General features: G+C 34.6%; 1 protein-coding gene across 1 annotated transcript; it reads right to left on the bottom strand.

Moving 5' to 3' along the window:
• Window positions 1-10,502: 10,502 nt before the first annotated feature.
• Window positions 10,503-23,208, bottom strand: LOC111908017 (pleiotropic drug resistance protein 1). The gene is made up of 23 exons (XM_023903830.3): window positions 22,786-23,208; window positions 22,585-22,705; window positions 21,915-22,003; window positions 21,386-21,470; window positions 21,111-21,270; window positions 20,918-20,994; window positions 20,465-20,518; window positions 19,872-20,264; window positions 18,868-19,149; window positions 18,419-18,735; window positions 17,072-17,232; window positions 16,815-16,918; window positions 16,391-16,547; window positions 16,183-16,284; window positions 15,928-16,091; window positions 14,929-15,261; window positions 14,333-14,623; window positions 13,856-13,939; window positions 12,511-12,644; window positions 12,206-12,433; window positions 11,941-12,112; window positions 11,616-11,870; window positions 10,503-11,027 (listed from the first exon to the last, which is right to left on the bottom strand). The coding sequence occupies exons 1-23, from the start codon at window positions 23,091-23,093 to the stop codon at window positions 10,770-10,772; spliced, it is 4,329 nt and encodes a 1,442-aa protein (XP_023759598.1). The 5' UTR covers window positions 23,094-23,208; the 3' UTR covers window positions 10,503-10,769.
• Between the last annotated feature and the right edge of the window lie 1,936 nt (window positions 23,209-25,144).

The raw sequence follows: 25,144 nt of genomic DNA, 5'->3' as shown, positions 1-25,144 counted from the left end.
TACCAGGTTCACTTAAGATAGTTGTTATGATATTAAAACTATATTTCATCTAGAATTGTTAGACTTCAACTATAATCGCTGAGCGTATATGTTTGAGTCATATAAGAATTTAGTCTCGATTGGCTTAGAATTAGTGGTGCCTGCCTCATCTCCTGTTCCTTGTTTGGTTGTGGACCCAGGGCAGACCCACTATATTCAACGTTTTATCTAATTTAAACCTTATATAACTTATATACGTTGGACGATTATAGAGGTCCTCTACGGGTCATTCTAGGGTTTATTAATGCATCATATAGGAATATTTCTATTCACTCTTAACTAACAAAATATTGGATTTTCTGGAAATCAAACCATATCGATTTTACAAGGAAAACGGTTTCTACTTCAAACAAAACTCTTATGAACTCATCAACTTAATTGTTGAAACTTTTCAAAACTACTTGTATTCTTAGGAAATCAGTGAAACAGGAAAACTTCATCGCTTTGAGGATGGGACGTTAAACCGTCAACAATTTATTTTTGTCATCATAATGTAATTGATTTTGAATCATGTAAACATATACTTTGGTGTAACTTTTTCAATTATATTTATGATGGTTGTATTTACTTTGAGCACTATTATATTCGTTGTTGTGATATTGTACATGAAGTCCTCCACCCCCGGACGTTTCCGCCATCCTTGGTTTAGGGGTGTGATAATAAAAGAATAAAATAAGTTTTGTAAAACCTGTAAAAAAGATTAATATCAAAGAAAAGATCGACTTGATGTCAGTTTATTAAACGATTGAAAGTATTTTGTTTGATAAGACAGTTTAAGTATAAGGAAAACCTTTGTTTGAAAACACCTTTGTAACAGAGTTTGAAAGGAACTTACAGTGTGTAAGACAGTTTGATAAAGAGTTTTAAACACGTAAAACATTTAGGAAAGTCATTTGAAGAAATCTGTTTGGTGAAACAGTTAACGTATAGTAATTCCATTTGCATGCTAGTTATTAATCACATGTGATTGATATAATAACTAAACCTGATTCAACTTGTATCCCCCCCATAAAGCATTTATAAAAACATTTAAAAGGTTAATTAAGGGGTATGAACTCACTTGATTGAAGTGGTTGATTTGAAGTAGTCGAGAGAAGAATCGAGAAGAACTTCGACTTGAGAGAGTTGAAATCTCGGGATTCTCGGGGATCTCGGGAGTGCAGAACTTCCTTCGGGGCTCGAGTATGAAAAACCGAGGCTTCACGCAGGCAGTACTTCAACTGGAGACAAGTAGTGTGTCGGGAACTTCGGGGCGTCGGGCCTTGCGTCATGTTCTAGGAGTGTTACCGAGGCTTCGGGGTGGTTTAGAAGGGTTTAATAGCGTGTAGAAGTAGGAGAGAGGATGGGGTTGAGCAACCAAACTCGGAAGGCTTCAATTTCTATATATAGACACCATTTTGACTCTCACATCGTGAGTTTGGTCCTGAATCGTCATGGCATGCGTCACTCGTTAACTTGCTCCGGAAGGGTCACTGACAGCTCACCTCGTGAGTTTTTCTTTGCTCACCTCGTGAGTTTTCCTGACAGCATGGGGTTTTGTGACCCGAACTTGTAAAATCCGTAACTTTCACGTACGAGCTCCGTTTTCGACATTCTTTATATGCACGCGTAGCTGGAAATATGCTCTACAACTCTCGTTTAGACTTCGTCGGCCAATTTTGATTTATTTTTAATTATCTATTTTTAACGGGCCGGGACACAAAAAGTCCGTTAAAAATCCATAACTTCTTCATCCGATGTCCGTTTTCGTCAGACTTTTCGCCGTTGCGCTACAATTGTTGAGACCTTCGATTCTCATTTAGGTTGTTTCAGTCAAAAGTCTCTCGAGCTCTATTTCGAGTTTTTAGCTGTCTACTACTATATCCGGATCTTGGAAAAATCATAACTTCCTCATACGAAGTCAGATTTGGACGTTCTTTTTGTGTACGCTCACAGTTTAATGATATCTACAACTTTCATTTAGATACTTAAGGCTAAAAGCCATTGTATTGAAACTTCGCGTTTTTCATTTAATCGGTGTTGCCGGTTTTGTCGGAAATTTTAGAATGGTCATAACTCCTTCGTTATAACTCGAATTTTAGCACTCTTAGTATTTCTGTAAACCTTGAAACAATATCTAACATAATAGATATTCCTATAAAGACTTTTGCACATTTATTTTTTGAAGTTAATTTCATTATATCAAAAGTGGTTACAATACTAGACTTTTTAGGTCATTACATAGAGTCGAAATATCGGGTTGTCACAAACAAGAAGCGAAGGCCGATGACTTTTGAAGTTGGAGATTTGGTTTTGCTTAAAGTCTCTCCGTGGAAGGGACTTATAAGATTTGGTAAAAGGGGAACGTTGAGTCCAAGGTTTATTGGACCGTTTAAAGTTCTTCAGAGGATTGGGAACCAAGCTTACAAGTTAGAACTACCAGAAGAACTGAATGGTATTCATAACCCTTTCCATGTGTGTTATTTGAGGAAGTTCATGGGAGAAGTTCTTGATATAATTCCAATTTCTGAATTGAAAATTGATGAAAACAAGAGGTTAATTGAAGAACCAGAGGCAATTGTTGACCGCAAGACTAAGAAGCTTCGACGCAAGTTGGTCGAATTAGTGCTTGTCCGTTGGAAACATTCGAATGGGCCAAATCTCACTTGGGAACCGGAGAGTGACATGTTGAGTCGCTATCTGCATTTGTTTGTCGATGTGTGATTCTGGGGACGAAATCATCCTAAGGGGGAGAGAATTGTAACGCCCACGTTTCCATGCTAGGCATTATCATTGATGTAATAGTCTAGGTTAACCCTTGTAACTGTTTTTGAAGTATTAACGATGAAATATTTGAGTATTATGTGAATTATGTGTTTATTTTCTTAATTATTATAATTTAATGAATTAAGAATAATATAAGCGTCAAATTTGAAGTGTGGGATAAGCCCGATATCTTTGCATAAAGATGTAGTGGGTGAAACAAGGATTCCGAATGTCACACCCCAAAACCAAGAATGGCGGAAACATTCTGGGGCGGAGGACATCATGTAAAGTATCACAACACAGTAAATGTAAATAAGCAAACAACATCATCCATTGCATTAAATATAAAATTTTAATACAAGCGTGTTCCGTACAGTTTTAGACACCAAAAATATAATGTAAATCAAAATAGTATGATGAGTCTTGAATGCGCTCCATCTTCTCAAAAGCTAGCATCGGTACTTGTCTACTGATGACCTGAGAATACAAGTTATTTTGAAAGAGTTTATCAGCATTAAGCTAGTGAATTCATAAGTATTTTAGTGTCGAGGTTTGTTTATCAAAACGTTTGAACCTGTCGCAAGTATGAGTTGTAAATGTATGTAAGTGTTTGTAAAAGTTTGAATCTCTCAGAAAAACCTATATTTTCTGTTAAAGTAGCCCTCTACCGAGGCTTAACTGTTTGGTATGCTCGTCTGATATAAAAGTGCGTAATTTCCCAAGTGTAACTATCTTTTAACAAAATATAGTTTGTACATTAAAGTTTAAGTGAGGTTATCACCAAAATGTAATGGGTAAATTATTGTAGTACTGTAGTTTTGTTTTATAGGAACTACTGCTGTACTAACTACCTTAAACCGGGTTTATATTAAGGTATCATGTGATAAATTGCACCATACTATCGACTGGTAACATCGACAACGTATAGTCGAAAAATAAGGTATGACGTTTGGCACCCGCAGACCTGTCGGTCCCACTGTAGCTAGCAGCGAGGTGTAGGATAGTCAATCCAGTATAGATCTATACGCAAACTCACGCTCTCCCTCCAAGAGACTCTGGCTACAACTCGGGTCATGACAATTAAGACATGCTCCCATACAGTGGATCACAATTGTTAACGTATTCATGTATATGCAATATAATGTTACTTGTTCTAGTATCGTTGTATATGTTCTCTTAGTAATAAGTATTGACTCCTGAATGAACTGACTCGTTGATCTAGAAATTGTAGTAGTATGATCCCGTGTTACCCCGATGGTAACTTACTAATGATGTGCTGATAAGTATGAATATGGAAGTACTTTTATGTCTATACATGTATATATGATATCTAACTAATATTGAAACGACCCTCGGATGGTCACCCGAAATCCCACCAGACCACATCTCAGTGCGCGAAAAGGAAATAGGGCGGATGGCCTTCCTAAGCCCTTTAAACATTACTTATATATCTATACATATATGGGCATGCAATTTATAAGTAGTAAAACAAAGTTTAAATAAAAGCATTTGATAAGTAAAAGAGTTTGTGAAACATTTTGAAGTAAAACAGTTTGAACAGTGATAAAAAAATCATTGGTTTCCTAGTTATTAATCACATGTGATTAATGCAATCACATGTGATCGAAGCAATAACAATAAGTGTTTAACTTGTATCCCCCCCCCCCATAAAGTATTTAAAACATTTAAAAGCATTTCAAAGGTTGAATAAAGGGGTATGAACTCACTTGGAAGTTTGAAGATAGCGAGATCGAAAACCGGGCAGAGTTTCGTCTCGCGAAACGGATTTTTCTCGGGATTCTCGGGAATCTCGGGAGTAAAATCGACCCTCGGGACTTGAGCAAAAATGACCATGGCTTCGGGGTAGTGCGAGCACGGAAAACGAGGTAAAACGCAAGAAAAAGGAGAGTGAATGAGCAATTTTTCCGGAACCCCTCGCACCCCTTTTATAGGGGGCTGGAAGGCCCTCGTACGCGGGGCGTACTCCCGTACGCGGCGCGTACGGGACGTCACTGCTTACGTATTTCGGATGGGGCGGGTCGGATGGGACGGCGGGTCGGGTAGCTTCGTATAGGGCGACGTGGACGATCCGAGGTCGTGGCCTCGAGTACGCAGGGCGTACGAGGGTACGCGGCACGTACCTCGGCCCTAGGCTGACTCCTCTTCGGATAATACCGAATTTTTAATAAAAATTATATATAAATTATTTATCAAACTTCAAAAATTCATATCTCCTTCATACGAACTCCGTTTTCGACGTTCTTTATATCCCTGCGAAGGTGAGACTACGATCTACAACTTTCGTTTAGATTCCGTTGGCAAATTCCGAAATTATTTTTATTATTTATTTATTAAAATGACGTGATTAAGGAATTTCTTTAAAAATTCATAACTTCTTTATCTGACGTCGGTTTTTGCCAGACTTTTTACCATTGAAATACCATTGTCAAGACCTTCGATTCTCGTTTAGGTCATTCCGGCCAAATGTCGCTCGATCTCCGTTTTGAGTTTTTAGTTGTCTGTTGCTAAGCTGAACTTGGAAAAATCATAACTTCAATATACGAAGTCGGATTTGGGCGTTCTTTTTACGTACGATCATGGTTTCATGATATTTAAACATAGAAGAATTTAAATAAAAACTTTTTGGACATTTTATTATCAAAGTTAATTTTATTAACTCACAAAATGTTTACAATACTTGACCTATTAGGCCATTACAAAGAGTTGAAATATCGGGTTGTCACACCGAAGATATAAAGAATGCCAGAATCTGAGTTATAACGAAGAAGTTATGACCTGTCGAAGTTTCGCGACAGAACCGACAACGCTGAATGACGTAAAAAGTGAAATTTACGTTAGAGCGATATTTAGCCTTAGTGATCTAAATGAAAGTCATAGAGTTCGTTAAACCGAGAGCGTGCATAAAAAGAACGCCCAAATCTGACTTCGTATGAGGAAGTTATGATTTTTCTAAGTTTCGACTTAGTAGTATGCAGCCTGAATACTCGATTTGAGACCGATCGGTTTTTAGCCGAAACCGAGAATCAAAGATCTCGTTAATACTAGTGAAACGATAAAAAGATAGGCGAAAACGGACGTCGGATGAAGAAGTTATGAATTTATAACGAAGTTTTCTTGTCCCGGCCTACTAAAAATAAATTCAAAATTAGTCGACGGAGTCTAAACGAAAGTTGTAGAGCGTAGTCTCACCTACGCAGGGATATAAAGAACATCGAAAACGAAGTTCGTATGAGGAAGATATGAATTTTTGAAGTTTATTAAATATTTTTGATATTTAATTTAAATATAAAATATCTGATATTATCCAAGGGGGGGGAGGGGGGGAGTCAGCGATCCTATCCAGGTTACGCCCAGCGTACCTAGATTTACGCCCAACGTAAATCGAGGATCCAGAACCTATAAAAGGGAGTCGAGTGCAGCCGATTCTTTTGCTCATTTTCTCTTCTCTCTCTTTCTCTCTCTCTCTCTCTCTCCCGTTTTGCATCGTTTTGCCTGCCAATCATATCCCGAAGCCCCGATATCATTCCCGAGCCCTGAAGCAAGTCCTAAAGCCCCAAAGATCCCGAGAAGTAAGATTCCCAAGCCGAAGCTCTGCCCGCGAGGAGTCCGATTTTTGTGAAGATCTCCCAGATCTACCGAAGAATACTACTTCTACAAGTCGTAGTTCTGTCCGATCATCTTCTGATCAAGTGAGTGGGTGGTTACTTTCTTCTAACGCATAATTATGAAGTATTTTATACGAAATACGTGTTATGTGTATATTTTGTTGTTATATGTGTGAATGTATATTCACTTTCTTCTATCTCATAGATATGATTTATTCTCTATGAAATACATGTTATGTGTATGTGTCTCATCTGTTGTTTGGAATATGTATTGAATGAGAATGCTATACATATTTTAAACTATGTATAAAAATATATATTTTTATCTACTAATATGTCGGGTAGAACATGGGTAGATAGTTGTGTGATAAATAGATGAGAGGCCTCGATGTTGTTTTTGATTTAGTCATCTAGCGGAGTTTAGATGACGACCACAAACTTTTCTAGACAGTCATGTGGAACGCTAGTAGGTTCGCCACCTGTAGGTGTTAATGAACTTGGGTGTTCATTCGCTGTACTCCATCCCCCTCATGGTTGCCTTATTTGACATATATTATCGGGAAACCCCCGAATGCATGTGTTGTTGCCCCGATGAAATATTCTTAGACTAGGTCCCTTGTGTTAGTTATTTTAGGGACATAAAGTGAGAATAACAGTAATGGGTAATTGGGTTATTGTTGGTTGGTGGAATTAAATATAATTATTTATTGTGGGTTGAAAACCCTATATGCTCACCAGGCTCCCAAGCCTGACCCACTCAGTTTATTTGTATTACAGGAAGTGGCGCAAGGGCATAAGATGGATGAATCATCAAGTTGTTTTGTTTACAAGTTTGTATATGTATATATTTGTTGAATGACTTGTAATGTTATCGTTTATGCTTTATGGTTTGTATCGGAACATGACATCCCGAGTTTTGATTATATAATGAAAATACATTTCTTTATGAAATGCTTTGGTAAATATTATTTTATCACGTTTTGTTTTTGGGAACAAATTCTGCAACTCTTTTAATCAAAGGATTACTCCGAAATCATTTTAAAAGCATAAATTAAACCGGTCTTTTTTTTTTGCCGTGATTTTGGGGATGTCACAGACAGCTAGGCCGCACTTGTGGGAAGTGCGGAAAGGCTCATTTAGGGACGTGCCGATCAGGGAGTGGGTGCCACCGATATGGCAAGCAGGGCCATCTAGCCATGCATTGTAGGCAGCAAACTCCGACTCTCGGAGTCATACTTTGTTATCATTGTGAACAGGTGGGCCATATGGAGGCCCAATGCCCTCTACTAGCCGCCAAGCTGGCGCAGGCTCCAGCGCCGGCTACATTGAGGATTGCGAATGGGAGGCCAGTTAAAGCAGAGCCTCCGAAGGCTCAGGGGCATGCCTTTCAGCTTACAGCCAAGGAGGCCAGGGCAACGTTGAACGTGGTTACTGGTATGTTTCTATCCTCTATTTCTTTTATTAAACCTACTTTATGCTTATCTATTGTACCTGTGATTAGGTACGTTTTTAGTGAACTCCTTGCCTACATTGGTTTTATTTGACTCGGGGGCGAGTCGGTCGTTTGTATCTTAGACATTCAGTAGGGAGTTCAGTGTGCCAGTAGGCGAGTTAGAGTGTCCATTGCGAGTCTCCATCGGTAACAAACACGGGGTTTCTGCTTCTTCGGTCTACTGAGGATGTGAGTTGGAGATCTTCGGGGTATCCTTTCCGATAGACTTGATTTCGATTCCCATGGGGGAGGTGTGCGTGATTGTGGGGATGGACTGGCTTAGTCGTTTCTGTGTCATGATTGATTGCGAGGTTTAACTGGTGGTAGTTCGAACCCCAAGTGGGGGAGAACTAATTGTACATGGATAGGGAACCAGAGTGGGGTCAGGGTTTTGTTCAGCTGCCAGGGCTTGACAGTATATTCAGCATGGGTGTACGGGTTATCTAGCGTATGTGGTGAATATGCGGGTCAGGGATCAGATTTCAGTTTCAGAGGTTCCAGTAGTAAGGCAGTTTGCTGATGTATTTTCGGAGGAGTTACCAGGGATACCTCCGAAGAGGCAGGTCGGGTTTCAGATCGACCTGGTGTCGGGTTCGGCCCCTATCGCCAAGGCGTCGTACTGATTGGCGCCACCAGAGATGCAGGATATGTCATCACAACTGCAGGAACTACTGGGCAAGCAGTTCATTTGTCCAAGAAGTCCCCTGTGGGGAGTGCCAATACTCTTTGTCAGGAAAAAGGATGGTTCGCACTGGATGTGCATTGATTATATGGAGTTGAACAAGTTGATGATGAAGCACCGTTATCCACTCCCGAGGATAGATGGTCTCTTTGATCAGTTACAGGGTGAATCTTGGTTTTCCAAGATAGACTTGAGGTCTGGGTATCATCAGGTCCGAGTCAGAGAGGATGACGTGGAGAAGATCGTGTTTCGCCCATGACATCCTTACAGGTTTATGTATGCATGACTTATGTGATATATGTAGCTTTTATAGCTAATAGGTTATGTGATATGTGGATTGTGTGTATGGTGTGCTATGGGGGAACTCACTAAGTTTCATGCTTACATGTTTGTTTATGGTTTCAAGTATCATTGTTTTGGAAAGGAAGGGCTTGGATTGATCGCAGTGCACACACCTATGATTTCTGCAATGAAAGATTTTGGGATGACCTTTGATAAATGTTTTACTTGATGATGATTTGAAATGTTTGAAATAAATGATATCAATGTTTAGCTATATTAAAAATGAAATTTTTACCCTTGATTTTTGGGTTTTTAAAGTTACCTTAATATGGAATGCTTGACGTCGATGATTTTATTAATAATTTTTACGTTGCAATATAACTTTTGATTTTTGTGATGGAACATAGTCATGGAAAATTGCTAAATTTTGAAAATTATAGTTTAGAAATTTATTCATTTATTTATTATGTTTCACAATTAGCATTTAAACTATTACCTTTTTTTAATGTAATTTTACATATTTCAAAAGCTTCCGGCTACTTTCACGAAACACTCATATAACAAATAAAAACTACAACTTTCAGCTTGTAGCTATCGACTTTATAACCTCCTAATTAAGCACTTAATCTCTTAAGTCACAAGTTATGAGTAACCTCAGATCTGGTTCTTCTAAGTGACTTAATGGATAAAATTTCCAAATTTATCTATTTCAATGAACCACTTAAACTAAAACTCAAACACTAACTCTCTAATATATCAAAATAGCCAAGAACTTGTGCATGGCTCAAAGGAAATCCATGCATACACCATTTTCTACTCTCAAATGGAGAGAAGACTACTAAATCCTTGACGTCGATGATTTTATCAATAATTTTTACGTTGCAATATAACTTTTGATTTTTGTGATGGAACATAGTCATGGAAAATTGATGTTGATGATGAAAATTATAGTATAGAAATTTATTTATTTATTTATTATGCTTCACAATTAGCATTTAAACAATTTTTTTTTTTAATGTAATTTTACATATTTCAAAAGCTTTCGGTTACTTTCGCGAAACACTCATATAACAAATAAAAACTACAAATTTCAGCTTCTAGCTATCGCCTTGACAACCTTCTAATTAAGCACTTAATCTCTTAAGTCATAAGTTACTCATAACCTGAGATTTGGTTCTTCTAAGTGACTTGGATATTCTAAGTGACTTAATGGATAAAGTTTCCAAATTTAGGTAAATGTTCTCTCTATCTCCTTTATCATTTTTTCTTCTTCTTTGTCTATGGCCATGGGTAAGAAGCTTACTAGGTCAAAATCTAGGGTAGAAGGTCCAATATTTTTCGGTTTCACTAATCTGGGTATATTGGCCCAAGATGAGAAACTTATAATTTTTTGAAAATTAGGATTAAATCACTTCAATCGGAGATAATTCCCCATGAGAATAATGTTTAAGGCTACTGATATTCAATTGAAGCCTAATTTCGTGTCTCCTTCGTAGATCTGTTTCTACAAGTTTCCCTTTTCCATTGTGGTTACCCATTTTTTTTCATTATATTCCGCCATGCAAAACAAACTTCCTTTTCCATTCCAATAGAATAAACAATTCTATTCCTTTCTCAATTCTATCATACCAAAAACTACATGAAACTACTGTAAAGTCTGTAACATGCACAAAATTTATGTAGTGCAAATTGTTAAAACATTTGTCCTTCCCTTGATATAAATACATAAAAACATGAATATTTTAGTTCTCTTGAGCCTTGATTCAAAGCTCAGTTAATCACCAATATTAAACCACATCGAATTGTGTAAAAGAAATAATTTAAAATTTCTTTGTTGTGTCTTCTGGCGATCTTTTAAGAAATGAGCTGATGTTTGGACTTTATGGCTTTGATGATCCTTTTATTACCGTGTTTGAAAGTTAAATGCCTTGATAGAGTATGCAAAAATGAACCCAAATAGGACAGCAAATCCGATATTAATTATAGCAACATACCCTAAAAAGTCATAGTCAAACCCAAAATAATTGCTGACAAACTCTGAAACCGTTTCACCCGATTCTAGCTTGTCTTTCACATCTCCAAATTGGGAAACAACTAATCCGTATAGTGTCCAAGCAACAGGACATATATAGTAGTACCACCTCCACCATATGGGTATCCTCTGGGGTAAATAGGTAAAATGGTAAAATGATGTTAGTATATTTGTAAAAGAAACTAGATAAAGGGTAAATTTGTCATTTCATCTTAAACAATCATTAGGATTTTTCAAAATAGGTTAGTATCGACAAAAGCCACCGCACTTTGTCTAAGACCACCACATAAAATTTTGAATTCTATAAAACGGTTGGAATTTGTGCTATTTAACCATTCTAATATGTATATTTTTTTTATGATTTAACCACTATAACTTTGATTTTCTTTTACAAAAAAACCACCTTTAAGTAGAAATATATTCTTCCAGTTGTTGTTTGTAACTCATTGCAAGAAAAAAAACTCATCATGGTTGTTTTAAAAAAATAAACTCTCAGTGCTAAAACAAGAAAAAAAATTTCTTTTAGTGTTTAAAGATAAAAAACCGTAAGTACAGTGGTTTTTATAGAATTTGGCCTTCAAAATGAAGACCAAAAATTTCGAAAGCCTTCATTTAGGACCGAAATTGTAAAGCGAAAGTTTAGGTTCCAAAAGTGAAAAAAATATAAAACTTATGGGCTATTTTTGTAATTTACTCAAAAAACAATTCTATACTTACCGTCAATGGAACAATGAACCCGGAGAAAAGATTCCACAGTGCAAAAAAAGCAGATGCGATTATAGCAGCGATGTTGTGGTTAGGTGTGACTGCAACTGTCATCATCCCATAAAATGTGAAGTAGAGTAACGTGAAGTACATAAAGAAGAGCTGCCAAAAGAATTTCACTATTGTCCACTCGTATCCAATCATGGCGTATACAATAATCCCGTATACAATTGTTTGAACAAAAATATATGGTATCTCAATCATAACCTGCATAACATAATTACATCTATAAGTAACAGATATTTTTAAAACATCATTTATCCAGACAACACTTTACCTGACCAAAAGCGTATGGAAAAGCTGAGTACATCCCAGCAGCTCTTTCCCTATAAAATACCGTTCTTTCAATAGACACAACAGGCTGCACGGATACCGCATTTTGTACTCCAATATATGTTACAGCAGCATACATAGAACCCATCGCATTAAACAGATCTTGTTGTTTTTTCCTATATCCAATAGTTTCTATAGTTAGAATCAAGCAAATTAAAAGATATTTTTAATTCAAGGTTTCCCCCTTTTCGCCTCATCTTTCTTTTTACCTTTTCGACCCCATATCCCAAAAGATTGTCCCAAACATCAGCGCGATAAATGTTGTGAACAAAAACCTTACAGCAGTGTATGGTGGATTCCGCCAATATGACCAATGTTGTTTCCATAGACATGCTATACACTGTGTCCAAAAAGATTGGGAATATTGTGTTCGAAAGTGTATATCAGTGGAGCCAGGTGGCGGTTGGCTGTTTCTGTTTATCACTTCCTTATTTCTCCTAAATTAGTAACCAAAAGTCAACACCAAATGCCAAGAAAGTCAACATTAGAGTGTAGATAGGTGGAATCACCCTACTTGTATAGATCTGAGTTTTTGTATATTTCAGCAAAGTCAACACCTAAAGCTGATTCTTGTGCTTCTGAGGTCACCTCCAACATCCATGTTGCGGGATTGTAACCATCTTTAATTTTGTTCACTCCATCAATCTCCTAAAATCATGATTAGTTATTGATGTTATTTTTGAATAAAAGATATAGATGCTCCATTTGTTAAACCGTACATGATTGACATAGACTAAGTGGCTGTTTCTTTTTGACTTGATAGGGACATATATATATATATATATATATATATATATATATATATATATATATATATATATATATATATATATATATATATATATAGAGAGAGAGAGAGAGAGAGAGAGAGAGAGAGAGAGAGAGAGAGAGAGAGAGCTAGGTTTTCTTGAGAACCAAAAGATTTGTGAGAACATGTGAACTCATTATCAACTCATTAATTTTCAACACGAAAAACACCAATCTTCTCCAAATGGTGCATCCAAGCCATATCTAGGCTAAAAAAAAAGATTTGACGATATTTTTTTTGGTTTTCTTGTATGACTGCTGATGAGCATAATCAGCAGTTGTACGGACTGCTGATGAACAGAATCGGCAGTCATATGGACTGCTGATGAGCACTATCCGCAGTCATATATATTGCTGATTGCTCATCAGCAGTCCATATGGCTGCTAATTGTGCACATCCGTAGTCCATGTGACTGCTGATTATGCTTATCAGCGGTCTGTACAACTGTTGATTGTGTATACATGCAAATTTAGAAAATAAATAAAAAAATTGACAATTTTTTTTTGAGCCTAAATATGGCTTAGACGCACTATTTGGAGATGATTTGTATTGTTGGTATTGAAAAATGATGAGTTGATTATGAGTTCGTAAGTTCACACGCTTTTTTTTTTTTAGTTTTCACAATAACTCAGCCCTATGTATATAACCGTTTATTTTTACTTAATGCATGTAAAAGGGTAAAATGGTCATTTTACTCGCATTCAGATTTCAAATAGTTCATTCGTTTTGTAAACGAAACAGTCTTTAAGACCAATGTCAATAGGACAAAATTGTAACTTTCAATGGGACATATCTCGTACATGTTAAAAAGACAATAATGCCCTTCGTAACTAGGGGCGGTTCCACTATGGTGCCCATAGTGGCCCCGAAACCCCTGTTTTTTCGGACGCAATGTAAAAATTTTTGAGTTTTTTATTTTTTCTACTATTTTGCCATTCCGTAAAAAAATAGGTGCCGCCGGTAACACCTACTACGAAATCTTGCGTTCTCCCTTGTTCGTAACCCATGTAACAGACGTAGCTAGAAGGATTAAATACTGGTATGTACTCACCTCAAAGTACTTGATCAAATGACAAGAATGACGGCCTAATGGACCAAAGTATATTTCTTCACCTCCTCGTTTTAAAAGAAGTAGCTGCAAGTTGAAAATTCAGTATTTAGTTTTTTTTTTTTTTTGTCTTCAATTAGCTATATGCAGAAAAATACCAACGTACTTTCGTTTCTTCTTATTATAACACTTTGCTTTCATTTCTTTTCTTATTAAGGCGTTGTACTTCAAAAAATTTACTTAATTTTAACATTGTACTTTAAGTTTTTCTTATTAGGGCATTATGCCATGAAAAATTTAGCCAATTATGGCAATGTAAAATACAACATTTATAACTGGTAGATTTCTCAAATTATAATGTTGTAATAGGGAGAAATGAATGCATGATGATATAATAAACAAACCAATAAAAATATGTTGCTATTTCTTGCATTTAACAGAAAACAAAACACTTTAAGTTTATATAATCAAAACATATACCTCATCAAAAGCATCAAAAATGTCAATGCTCGGCTGATGTATCGTACACACCACAGTTCGACCCGTGTCAACAGTGTTTCTAACTGTTCTCATGACTATAGCCGCCGCCCTTGCATCCAATCCAGATGTCGGCTCATCCATAAAAATTATTGACGGATTTGCCACTAACTCAACTGCAATTGTGAGTCTCTTTCTTTGTTCTGTTGAAAGCCCATTCACACCCGGTAATCCCACAAGCGCTTTGTTTAGTGGAGTTAGCTCCACAAGCTCCATCACCTCCTCAATAAACATCTGAAAATCATAAGATGTAAATAATAAAAGTTACTTATAAAACAAAAACATTTATCCGCATCTTGTACTTTGGGGGTGTTTGGCTTAGCTTTTCAGAGGCCAAAAGATCCTTTTGGAAAAGTTACAAAAAGTCAGGGTTTCCTGACTTTTCTAAAAAGTTGATTTTCCTTCTTTGCAAAATCCAAAAGTAGCTTTTAGAAGTCTTTTGCCAAACATCTTTTGCCTAATGATCTTTTTCTAAAAGGACTTTTGGCCATTCAAAAGCTAAGCCAAACACCCCCTTTCTCTCAATTAATTATTTTCACCTTTTTAGTTGGTGAATCAACTTCAGGAGGCAACCTTAGCCACGCGGAATACTGTAGGGATTCGGATACAGTGACATGTGGGGAATGAATATCGGTTTGCTCACAGTATCCGGATATGCGAGCAAATGTTTCTTGTTTCTTTGGGTACCCGGATATACTGATCCTTCCCTCGGTATACCCACCCGTTTTTCGACCCGCTAAGACGTCCATTAAAGTAGTCTTACCGGCACCACTAATCCCCATTAGAGCTGTGAGAACCCCCGGCCTAAAACTACCACTAACACCCTTCAACAATTCTAGCTTGTCTTCTGGAACCCCTTGAGCTTTCATTTCCTGCAACAACATCATATTTAATTAGTATGAGAATGGTGGAATTTTTGGGTTTTAGGAAATGTGGATGGGAACACAACAACTTTTAGGGCTATTTTCGATGATGAGTGAGAATGACATTTACGTCTTTTACATAGATGGAATTCCGTAATTTTTTGTATGAAAAAAATTGTGTTTTTTTTTATCTCATTCCCATATTTTACACCATTTATTTTGTGTAAAATCACTCTAACCAAATCACTTCTTTCACTCAAATGGTGTTGGTGAATAGTAAAACACCAAATATGGTGTTAAAGTTTCTTTTGTACAATTTGGTCCTTCAACTTTGAAATTTATATTTATTTGGTGTTAGAATTTTACAATGATATTATGTGTGCCATATTTGTTATGTGTAATATTATATCATATAGATTAAATTTGATTTATCTGTTTCAAACTAATTTAAAAGATTTAAAACTTTTTAATAATTAAAATCAAAATTTAAATTTAAATAAAACACATAATTGACATATAAGGGTATTTTTGAAAATCCATTTAAGTTAGAAAAAAAGGAATACACCCATCATGTTCTTTTTGGTCTTAGAAAAAAATGTTAAAATGGGTAATTGTTTGATGTTCAGCTTTGTTTTTTCATTTCATTTCATACATAGCAAATGGGGTGTAAGTTACCTGAGGCATAGCCACCGAGTATCTGATTTCATCGAATGTGAGGGAAAGGGGAACAAAAGGTAGAACCATTCCACGCCTCTTTCTTTTTTCTGCTTCAATTATAGACGTGCCTACTCTTGTTGGCATTGACTTTGAGGATACACTTCTTGGAACTTCTTTTGTTTCTGCATATATTTATATTTTGTTTTTGTTGTTTTTTTTTTAAATGTTAACTTTACAAATCCAATGATCTATATTTAGTTGTTGATGACACACCTGATGAATCTCTCACTGATAATTCAATCGTGTCTCCTGTTTTTATAGCATTCCGTGCAACCAATTCTTCCTTAGATAGAACTGCCTGAGGCTTCTCCAAGGCTGCATTAGATATAAAGTCATAATTCATTATAGGAATAAGTTTTTTACCTTTTTGGAGCTTACAATAATAATGATGGAGAATATAAGGTGTAATTTGAATCCTTACGGTTTAGGAAAGTGAGAGCCAAGATGTTGAAGATATTGAAGACAAACATATATCCAAGTAAAGCACCTACAGAGATCCAATACCATTTTGCTTCAATGAAAAGTCCCCTAGACTTAAGGACAGCAACACCTAATGTTTCTGTAGAGTTTGGTAAAACCTGAACACAAATTTACTCCATAAGCTTAAATAACGTATCTTATAAGCCTTATTTATTCTTTTTGTCCACTAAGTGTTGTCTGGATAAATGATGTTTAAAAATAACCGAGAAAATGACAGTACATTTGGGGAAATAGAAGAAAAAAAAAAAACAAATGAGGGAAATTTTGTATAAGGTTAGAACTTAATGGGGAAAGCCTCATTTTTAAGTCGATCTTTATACATTAAGTAAAAAAGAAACATTGTATGAGCTCAAATAAGGGCTTACTTGTCTCCAATCCTTTCCAAGGAATTCATTGACAGCCATACCATTCTGCCCATACATTAAAGGTGAAATCCAGTAGCCCCATGCCCACCAGCTCTTTATATCATCTATAGGTGCAACAAGAAGATGAAGTTATACAAATTATATATATATATATATATATATATATATATATATATATATATATATATATATATATATATATATATATATATATATATATATATATATATATATATATATATATATATATATATTACCTCGGGCCAAGACGAATCCACCCAACACAAGAAATGCAAGAAATGAGAATGAGCCAATTGTGTTGGCAATAATGATATTCCGTCCTAATGCTGCTATGAAACGAAATACTGCTGAAGCCATCTGGTTAATGCATATGAGCAGAAGCATTTGTTTGAAAAACCTGCAATATATATGTGCAATAAAGTAGATGATTATGTTGTGTTTCTTACATGAGACATGACTAGACCGGACAAAAACCGACAAAATAGGATGAGACATGACAAGCTTTAAAAGCTACTTTTTTATAATGCAGATGAGGAGGACATTCATGTCTTTTCCATAGATGAGAGATCGAAAGGGAGTTCATGTCCCACCTTTTTGGTATGACAATAAGTTGCAAATTTTGTCCCATTGACAACACTCTAAATCTCTAGTACAAGGCCGTCCTATATGTTATGGCTGGCGTAACAAATGGGACCTTGGTTCCTTTAAATGACCATTTTGTCCCTTGGCCCACTGATATTTTTTTTGATCAACTTTTTTAGGGACTAATTCCGCAAGGAAACTTGCTCAAAAGGGCAATTTTTCCAAATTTATCGACGTATGAACCAAAACCCGGAAAAAATGCAAACCACAGGGACCATTTTTGCAGTTTTATCTTAAAAATAACAAACCATGATAATAGAGGAAATAGTTTAATTATAAACTAAAAAAAGATTACAAATTTCGTCCATGTGGTATACTCTTTCTTTTTCAAGGTTTCCTGCCTGAGCAAAATGGCCATTTAAAATCAACAATCAGACCAAAATCGTTTGGAAATATTGAGATACTAGGTGTGAGACCCGTGTACTACACGAGTTTTTTAAAACTAAAAGTTTTATATCAAGGTGTAAACATTAAATGTTTTTAATGTCTACTTCATTTCAAAGTTTAACAAAATATATTTTATTATATCTCAATTTTGAAAATATTGTTTTATAATATTTCATTATTTTAATTATGTAACAAAAAAATCATAATAAATGTTTTTAATGGTAGAAACACCAAACTATTTATTATTATATTCATTTTATGAAGAAAAATACATTTACCTTAAATAATAAATGTTTTATTAACTATAATGTTGATCTACACATTTAATATAATAAATACTTTACATATATAATAACAGACATATGAAATTTAAGTAATTCAAAAACTAATATAATGACATGTGACAAAAATCTTGAAGAAATGATAAGTGGCAAAAACATTTTCATTTATAAGAGTAGATGGACCAAAATTTCAATCTGATTCTTTTCGGGACCAAAACCAAAAATATGTGATAAACTGAGGGACCAAAATTAATTTACTCAGCAAATCATTACCTTCCGGCATCTGGATCAAACCCTACGACATAATACGTCAAGATTACCCATACGGCAACTTCAAGAATCGTGACTGGGATCTTGAGGAACCATGTGGGTAGTGAGTATACCCATGCAGGATAGAATAGAAGGTCTCTTTGTTTGTAGAACACAGGAAGTTTTATAATACTTAAACCAAGCTCAGAGAATCCATTGAAAGTAATTGTGAGTAACGTGAAAAACATAGCACCCATGTAAACTGTTCCATCCAATATTGTTTTTTTTGGCATCTCAGTTTGTAGGAATAGTGTCATTGTTGTTGTAGCCAAAAACGTAAGCTGAAAAGTTAACATGTAAAGTACTTAAGAGTAATGAACACTGTGTTTGTCCATGTGAAAAAAGATGTAAATGCCCTTATCATAAAAAATACCCCTAGAAAGCTTATCATGCTTGTTTATTTAATTACTTACCTGTGTCATTTTGAATATATACACAAAGGAGTTTCTTTTCATAAGCAAGTATTCTCTAGATATGCAAGCTTTTAGCAATTCTTTTTTGCTAACACCATATTTTTTTGTAGTTAAAGCTGCAGGGTGACTCTTTGTTTTGTCAAATGCAACACCAAGTTCATCACCTAGTTTTCTTCCCACATGAAACAACCGAAATGCTTCTGAGAATTCTTGTACAGTAACAAAACTGTAAGCTTCATTTTTTCTTATCCAGTATTGCTCTTGATCTTTCTTTGATGTTACCTGTAGCATGAAACTAGCATTAGCCAAAAGTTCAATAACTCCAAAATGAAATTTATCAAAATAAAGGAACTTGAGGCCCCGTTTGTTACACCAGACTGGGACTTAGATTCGTATTAGTAGGACAAAAATGTCAAATTTTTGTCCCCCCAAAAGGTGGATGGAAGTCACCATTCGTCTATCTTCTATGCAAAAGACCTAAATGCCCTCGGCTTGTGTTAATGGGACAAACATGCAATTTTTTTGTCCCACCTTAAAAAGGTGGTACAAGGTAGGAAAGGGTTTCACTCTCGATCTTTAGTCTATGCAAAACACATGAATTCCCTACTCAACTTCCTCTTATAGCCCAAATGTCAAGGGGACAAAAAATTGCATTTTTTTTCTGTCCCACTCAGATAGGTGGAACAGGGTTGGACATGGACTCGTTCTCGATTTTTCATATATGAAAAAGACGTGAATACCCTCCTCATCCTCATCATAGAAAACAGCCCTAGAGAGCTTGTTTAGTCCCTTCTAGTCCAGTCCAATGAGACTAGGGCTAATGTCAATACCCACAAAGGTGGAACAAGGCGGGAGAGGGAGATTGCTTTTGATCTTTCATCGGTGCAAAAGACACGAATGCCCTTCTCATACTTGTAATTTAAAGTATCCATGAAAAGCTTGTCTAGTCTGGTCTAGTCTAATCCTGTTCAGTGTAACAAATGCAGCCTAAAAGCTAATATTACTTCTTGTAAAAAATCGGCAACTGCTTTTCTCTCAGGACATTTGAAACCCATGTACTCAAAGAATTCAAGCACATTTTCTCGGGGACCTTGATACACGATTTGTCCATCTGCTAAAAGTATGACATCATCAAATAGGTCATAGGTTTCAGGTGCAGGTTGAAGGAGTGAGATGACAGAAGTTCCTTCAAGTATGTGAATTGATTGCTTAATTGAATTCACTATTTGGAAAGTGGTTGAACTGTCTAAACCCGTTGAGATCTCATCCATTAGCAACACTCTTGATGGCCCCACCATCATTTCGCCTGTTGTGACTCGCTTTTTTTGTCCCCCTGAAATGCCCCTAAACATTTCATCTCCTACTACAGTGTCTGCACACACTTCAAGACCTAAAATCTGCATATTTGAACATAAATATCGGAACATTAGTTGTGTTTTCTCACATACTCACTTGTATTCGATACGTTCTTAACATAACACATATCAATGGGACAAAAATTGCAACTTTTAGGAACTCTTTTTCGGTCTCTTGTATCCCTGAAAAACTTGTCTTATTCATGTCGTGTGTAACAAATGTAGTATTCTTGAGCTATTACCTTGATAACATACTCGGTGACAACACTTGCCTCTTGTCCTTCTAGTGATGATGCCTAAAGAATTGATCAAGAAATATTGAAGATTAGATCAGGAAGCAGTGCACATAGTTCTTATGATGTTAGTACTTATAACTAGAGGGTGTAATTTCAAATATTTATGTCAAAATAAATTATATTTTAATGCTAATTATCGGGTCAAATGGATAATATCAGAAAATAGCTAAAAGAGAATGGATATTAACTTAAAGTTTGAATCATCTTAAGGGAGATATACAACAAAAAAGAGAGAAAAAAAACATCATACTTAATGATTATCTACTAAACTATTGTTAATGGTGATTGAACCATTATACGTTTCCTCGCCATTTAGAGTTAAGAGGTTTAAGCACTACAAAATAGAGTTAAGAGGCTGAATCAATAAAATGATGATGCTTTTCTGTATTTTCCACTTACCTTCATGTAGATGTCAAGATCAGGATCAGGCTTGATGTTTGCTTCCTTTTCTCTCCTTGACAATTCTGCCAACATTTCTAAAAAAAACAATCTTCTTTTACACAACATGTTTATTTGTCCCCATTTTACACAAAACAGGACAGCTTATATACTGAGGTCAATGGGACAAAAATTACAATATATTATTACTAACCATAATTTGCTCCAACTCCTTGGCATCTGGCTGAAAAAGCAAGTGTTTCTCTTACTGTCATTTCTCCAATATGAAGATCATATTGACTTATATAAGCAGATGTTCGTTGAGGGACAAATTCGTCCATTTCATGCCCATTGTATGTCACTCTTCCTGATACCTTTTGTAATGCATAAATGCAGTGTTTTCAGTTTCAAATTTTTTACATAAAGTAGCATGCATTACAAATACAATTTCAGATTAATGAAATGTTAAATTCGACTCTTTTGGCTTACTTGTAAATCTGACCCAAGTTTTCCAGCCAAAGCCAAAAGTAGTGTTGTTTTTCCAGAGCTTGGTGGGCCTAACAGCAATGTCATTCTGTGGAATTCATCAGTGTTACTTCTCACATGCAAAAACCACTCAATGCAAGAAATAGCAATATACTTCCATACATTTGTATATTGTAATATATTGTCATACTTAAAAAATTTAACTACTTGTAGCATTGTACTTCTATTTTTCTAATGTAAAACGCCTTAATAAGAAAAAAAAAGTGCTTGTAGCATGAAGAAATAGGATGCTATAATAGCCAAATATATAAAAGTATGATTCTTGAATTTAGCCCTTACAAAAACTGTTTATTAATATAATAATATAAAATAAGTTGCAAACACTCTATAGTACACTTTCAGCAACTGTTTAGTTTTTTGTAATTTACTTGTTTTACCTATTATCAATAAAACATATCCCAAATTACCCGTTTTTAGCATATAAACAGGTTGACATTGTCTTTAAAATGCAACCACTGCTGTACTAACTTACCTGCCAGGCTTAATCATACCACTGACATCATGAAGGATTGGTAATGCTTTCTTTCTGCTGGGGAGAAGATGCAAATAATTTAAGGATCCCTGTGTTTGTAAGTAAGAGAGAATCAAAATTTAGTTATATATTGCTATTCAGAAAACATGGTCTTTGAGAAACTAAGACTGTTGTCATTGAGCAAAAACACACTACAATTTTTTTGTTCAGAGTTTAAAAGGTGGGACAAAGACTCGCTCTCTAACTCTTGTTTGTGCAAAAAAGATGTGATTGCCTTATCATAATCAAAAATATCCTACAAAGCTTTCTACTGCTATTTTTTGATCATCGAACTAGACAAGCTTTATACGGCTATTTCCAATGACGAGAATAAGGACATTCTTGTCTTTTGCATAAAAGTGAAATCGAGAACAGTCCATATATGGCATTTTTGGATTAGAGAAAATATATTGACATCGGTTATGGTACATGGTATTAACCGGGTATCGGTACTGCGTTCTACACACCGGTATCATATACCTGATGTCCCGATACCCGTTACCGGGTAGTATCGACCGGTACTGATACACCGAGTACCATACCGATACAGGGTACACTGATATACAGATGTACCCTGTATCGGTGTGGTCACGTAGAGTTGTTAACTACTAGAGGTGAAAGAAAGAAGAACCTCTAGGATGTTAACCAAGAAGTTATATATAGTAGGTAAAGCTCTGCCACCAATATAAGCTTCCGCGTCGACATTCAGATGCTCAAACCGAACCTCAATAGTAGGAAGCCGAAGTCCAACTCTGAGAGAAAAACAATTAAAAAAATTAAAAAACCACCAACAAGAAAAAACACTTAAAAAAAGTCACTCAAAATTAATTACCGATCAATTCTTTCTCTAAGCTTCATCAAAAACTTTTCATTATCTTCCTCAGCTATCTTAACCAGCCTCTCCAACAGCTTCATTCTGTCAACCAATCCAAGATTCTTAACAATAATCTCTTTCGGGCTGCCTTTTTCTTGGGTCAGTATGCCTCTTTGTAACCGAAGATTTGTGGGCAGTCTCTCGATGGCTGCCCATTGTAATGCTTCTTCATCGTCTTCTTCACGTGAAGATCTTGAAAAGAAATCTCTTCCGCTGTTCCTCCATATGTTTGAACTGTTAACTCGTAATCCCTCCCTACCCTCCATGATAATTATTATTAGCACATAGGTTTTAAGTTTTTCTCTTTTGTGCTTGAGCTTCACTATATCTTTTTTCTTTTGCAGGAACCAAACATGGGAGCTGCTATACCCCCCTATGGGGATGTAGTCAATTAGTTCTCATCACAAACGTCACTATGATCTTTTGGATCTATTCTTTCTATTTTTATTATATTTATTTAAATAAACCTAAAATATAAAAAGGTACTTTATATATTATCTACGGGTCATTTTAGTAAGGTAAAAAATGTCCAAACCATTTACTAGGTCGACACGTATTCACATGCGGCGTACGTGCATGGAACGTAATATAAACTCGAATAAATAATCATACCCGGCAAACGTCCATAGAATGTCATTTAAATGAGTTTTTTTTTCTTTTTCTTTTTCTTTTTCATTTATTTTGTTTTTTTTTTTTATGTTTTTTTAATTATTTTTTTTTTTATTTTTCGTTAAAGAAAATTTATTTTTTTCTTTAATAGATAAATGCTCGGTTTTAATGTTTTTATATTTTTTTTTCGTTTTTTGTATTTTTTTTGTTTTTTTAAATTATTAGTTTTTTTTTCGTATTTTTTAATATCTTTACTACATCTTTGAAGATAGTAGGGTTTTTTCTTTTTTCTTATTTGTTTTACTTTTTTGAATTTATTTATTTATTTTTTTGATTTTTTAAACTAAATACCAGTTTGAATTTTTAATGTTTAACAATTATATAATTTTAAATAAGAAGAATACTAAGTATCAAAATTTTTTCCATTCATATATTTTTTTTAAAATCATATTATTTTTAGATCATTAAATTTTGAATCATAACGATATTATACATCATAAATTTTTGGATCATATTAATTTGGATCAAAATACATTAAATTAAATAAAAATTTTATTCAATACAACATTTGGATCATTATAATTTTTAAATCATTTTTTTTAAACCTAAAAAATATAATAATTAAGGATCATTAAATATTTGAATCAAAATATTTTTAGATCATAACAATATAAAGATCATAAACATATCGAATCAAAAATATTTTTGACTCATAAATATTTTGAATAATCTTTTTTTTGCATCATATTATGTTCAATTTTTTTTTTAAACTTTTAATCTTATAAAATCAAGTTTGGTATCTAAAACACCTTATTTTTAATTTTTTTTATAAAGTCATTAGATTAGTGAGTAGAAGTATTGCTTAAATTTTTATAATTTCTAAAGAACTTGTTTTCTATATTTTTAAATATAAAAAATAATAAAAATATTTTTTTTTTCAAAATTTCATGATTGTGCTAATTCTGTAGTGAATTAATTTTAAGAACTTTGGTTTTTTCAGATTATTTTTTTCAAAGAAGAAAAAAATTATGGCCAAAAAACTAAGCGGGGTGAAAAAAAAAACTTACCAGTCAATAACGGCTAGACACTTGCATGCTGGGGTGGAAGCAGGTAACTCCTAGAGAGGCCACATGGCCGAATTTTCCTTTTCCTTTTTTTCTTATAATCTTTTTGCTTTTGTTACTTGTACACTCAAAACAATTAATATATATATATATATATATATATATATATATATATATATATATATATATATATATATATATATATATATATATATATATATACCCTTTCTTTTTTAATGTATTAAAGCTATCAAGTAAAAAAAACATCATCTTAATTGGTAAGCTACATACAAACACATTTTAGAAAACTAAATAAATTTAATTGATAAAAAAACAGCTAAATTGTACAAGTAGCATATATAATGTTTTAAAAATCGGTTTTTTAGTTGAACCGTATGGTGATTGGTTCTCGGTTCAACCGGTTCGACCGCCGGGTCAACCGGTTTCTATAATTTTCATCTTTTTTTTTTCCTACACATACATACATATATAAATCATGAATTTGACGTTTATAAATTCAAACATTAAAAATGCACATAAAAATAAGTTATAAATCAATCAAAATACATTAAAATTACATATAATCATAAGTTTTAGTGTTTTACATCAATCCATATACGTCTAAAGAAAATAAATTATAATAC

The sequence above is a fragment of the Lactuca sativa genome, chromosome 5 (assembly GCF_002870075.4).
Source record: "Lactuca sativa cultivar Salinas chromosome 5, Lsat_Salinas_v11, whole genome shotgun sequence".
Lineage (NCBI taxonomy): Eukaryota > Viridiplantae > Streptophyta > Magnoliopsida > Asterales > Asteraceae > Lactuca > Lactuca sativa.
This window is presented reverse-complemented; position numbering and strand designations above follow the sequence as displayed.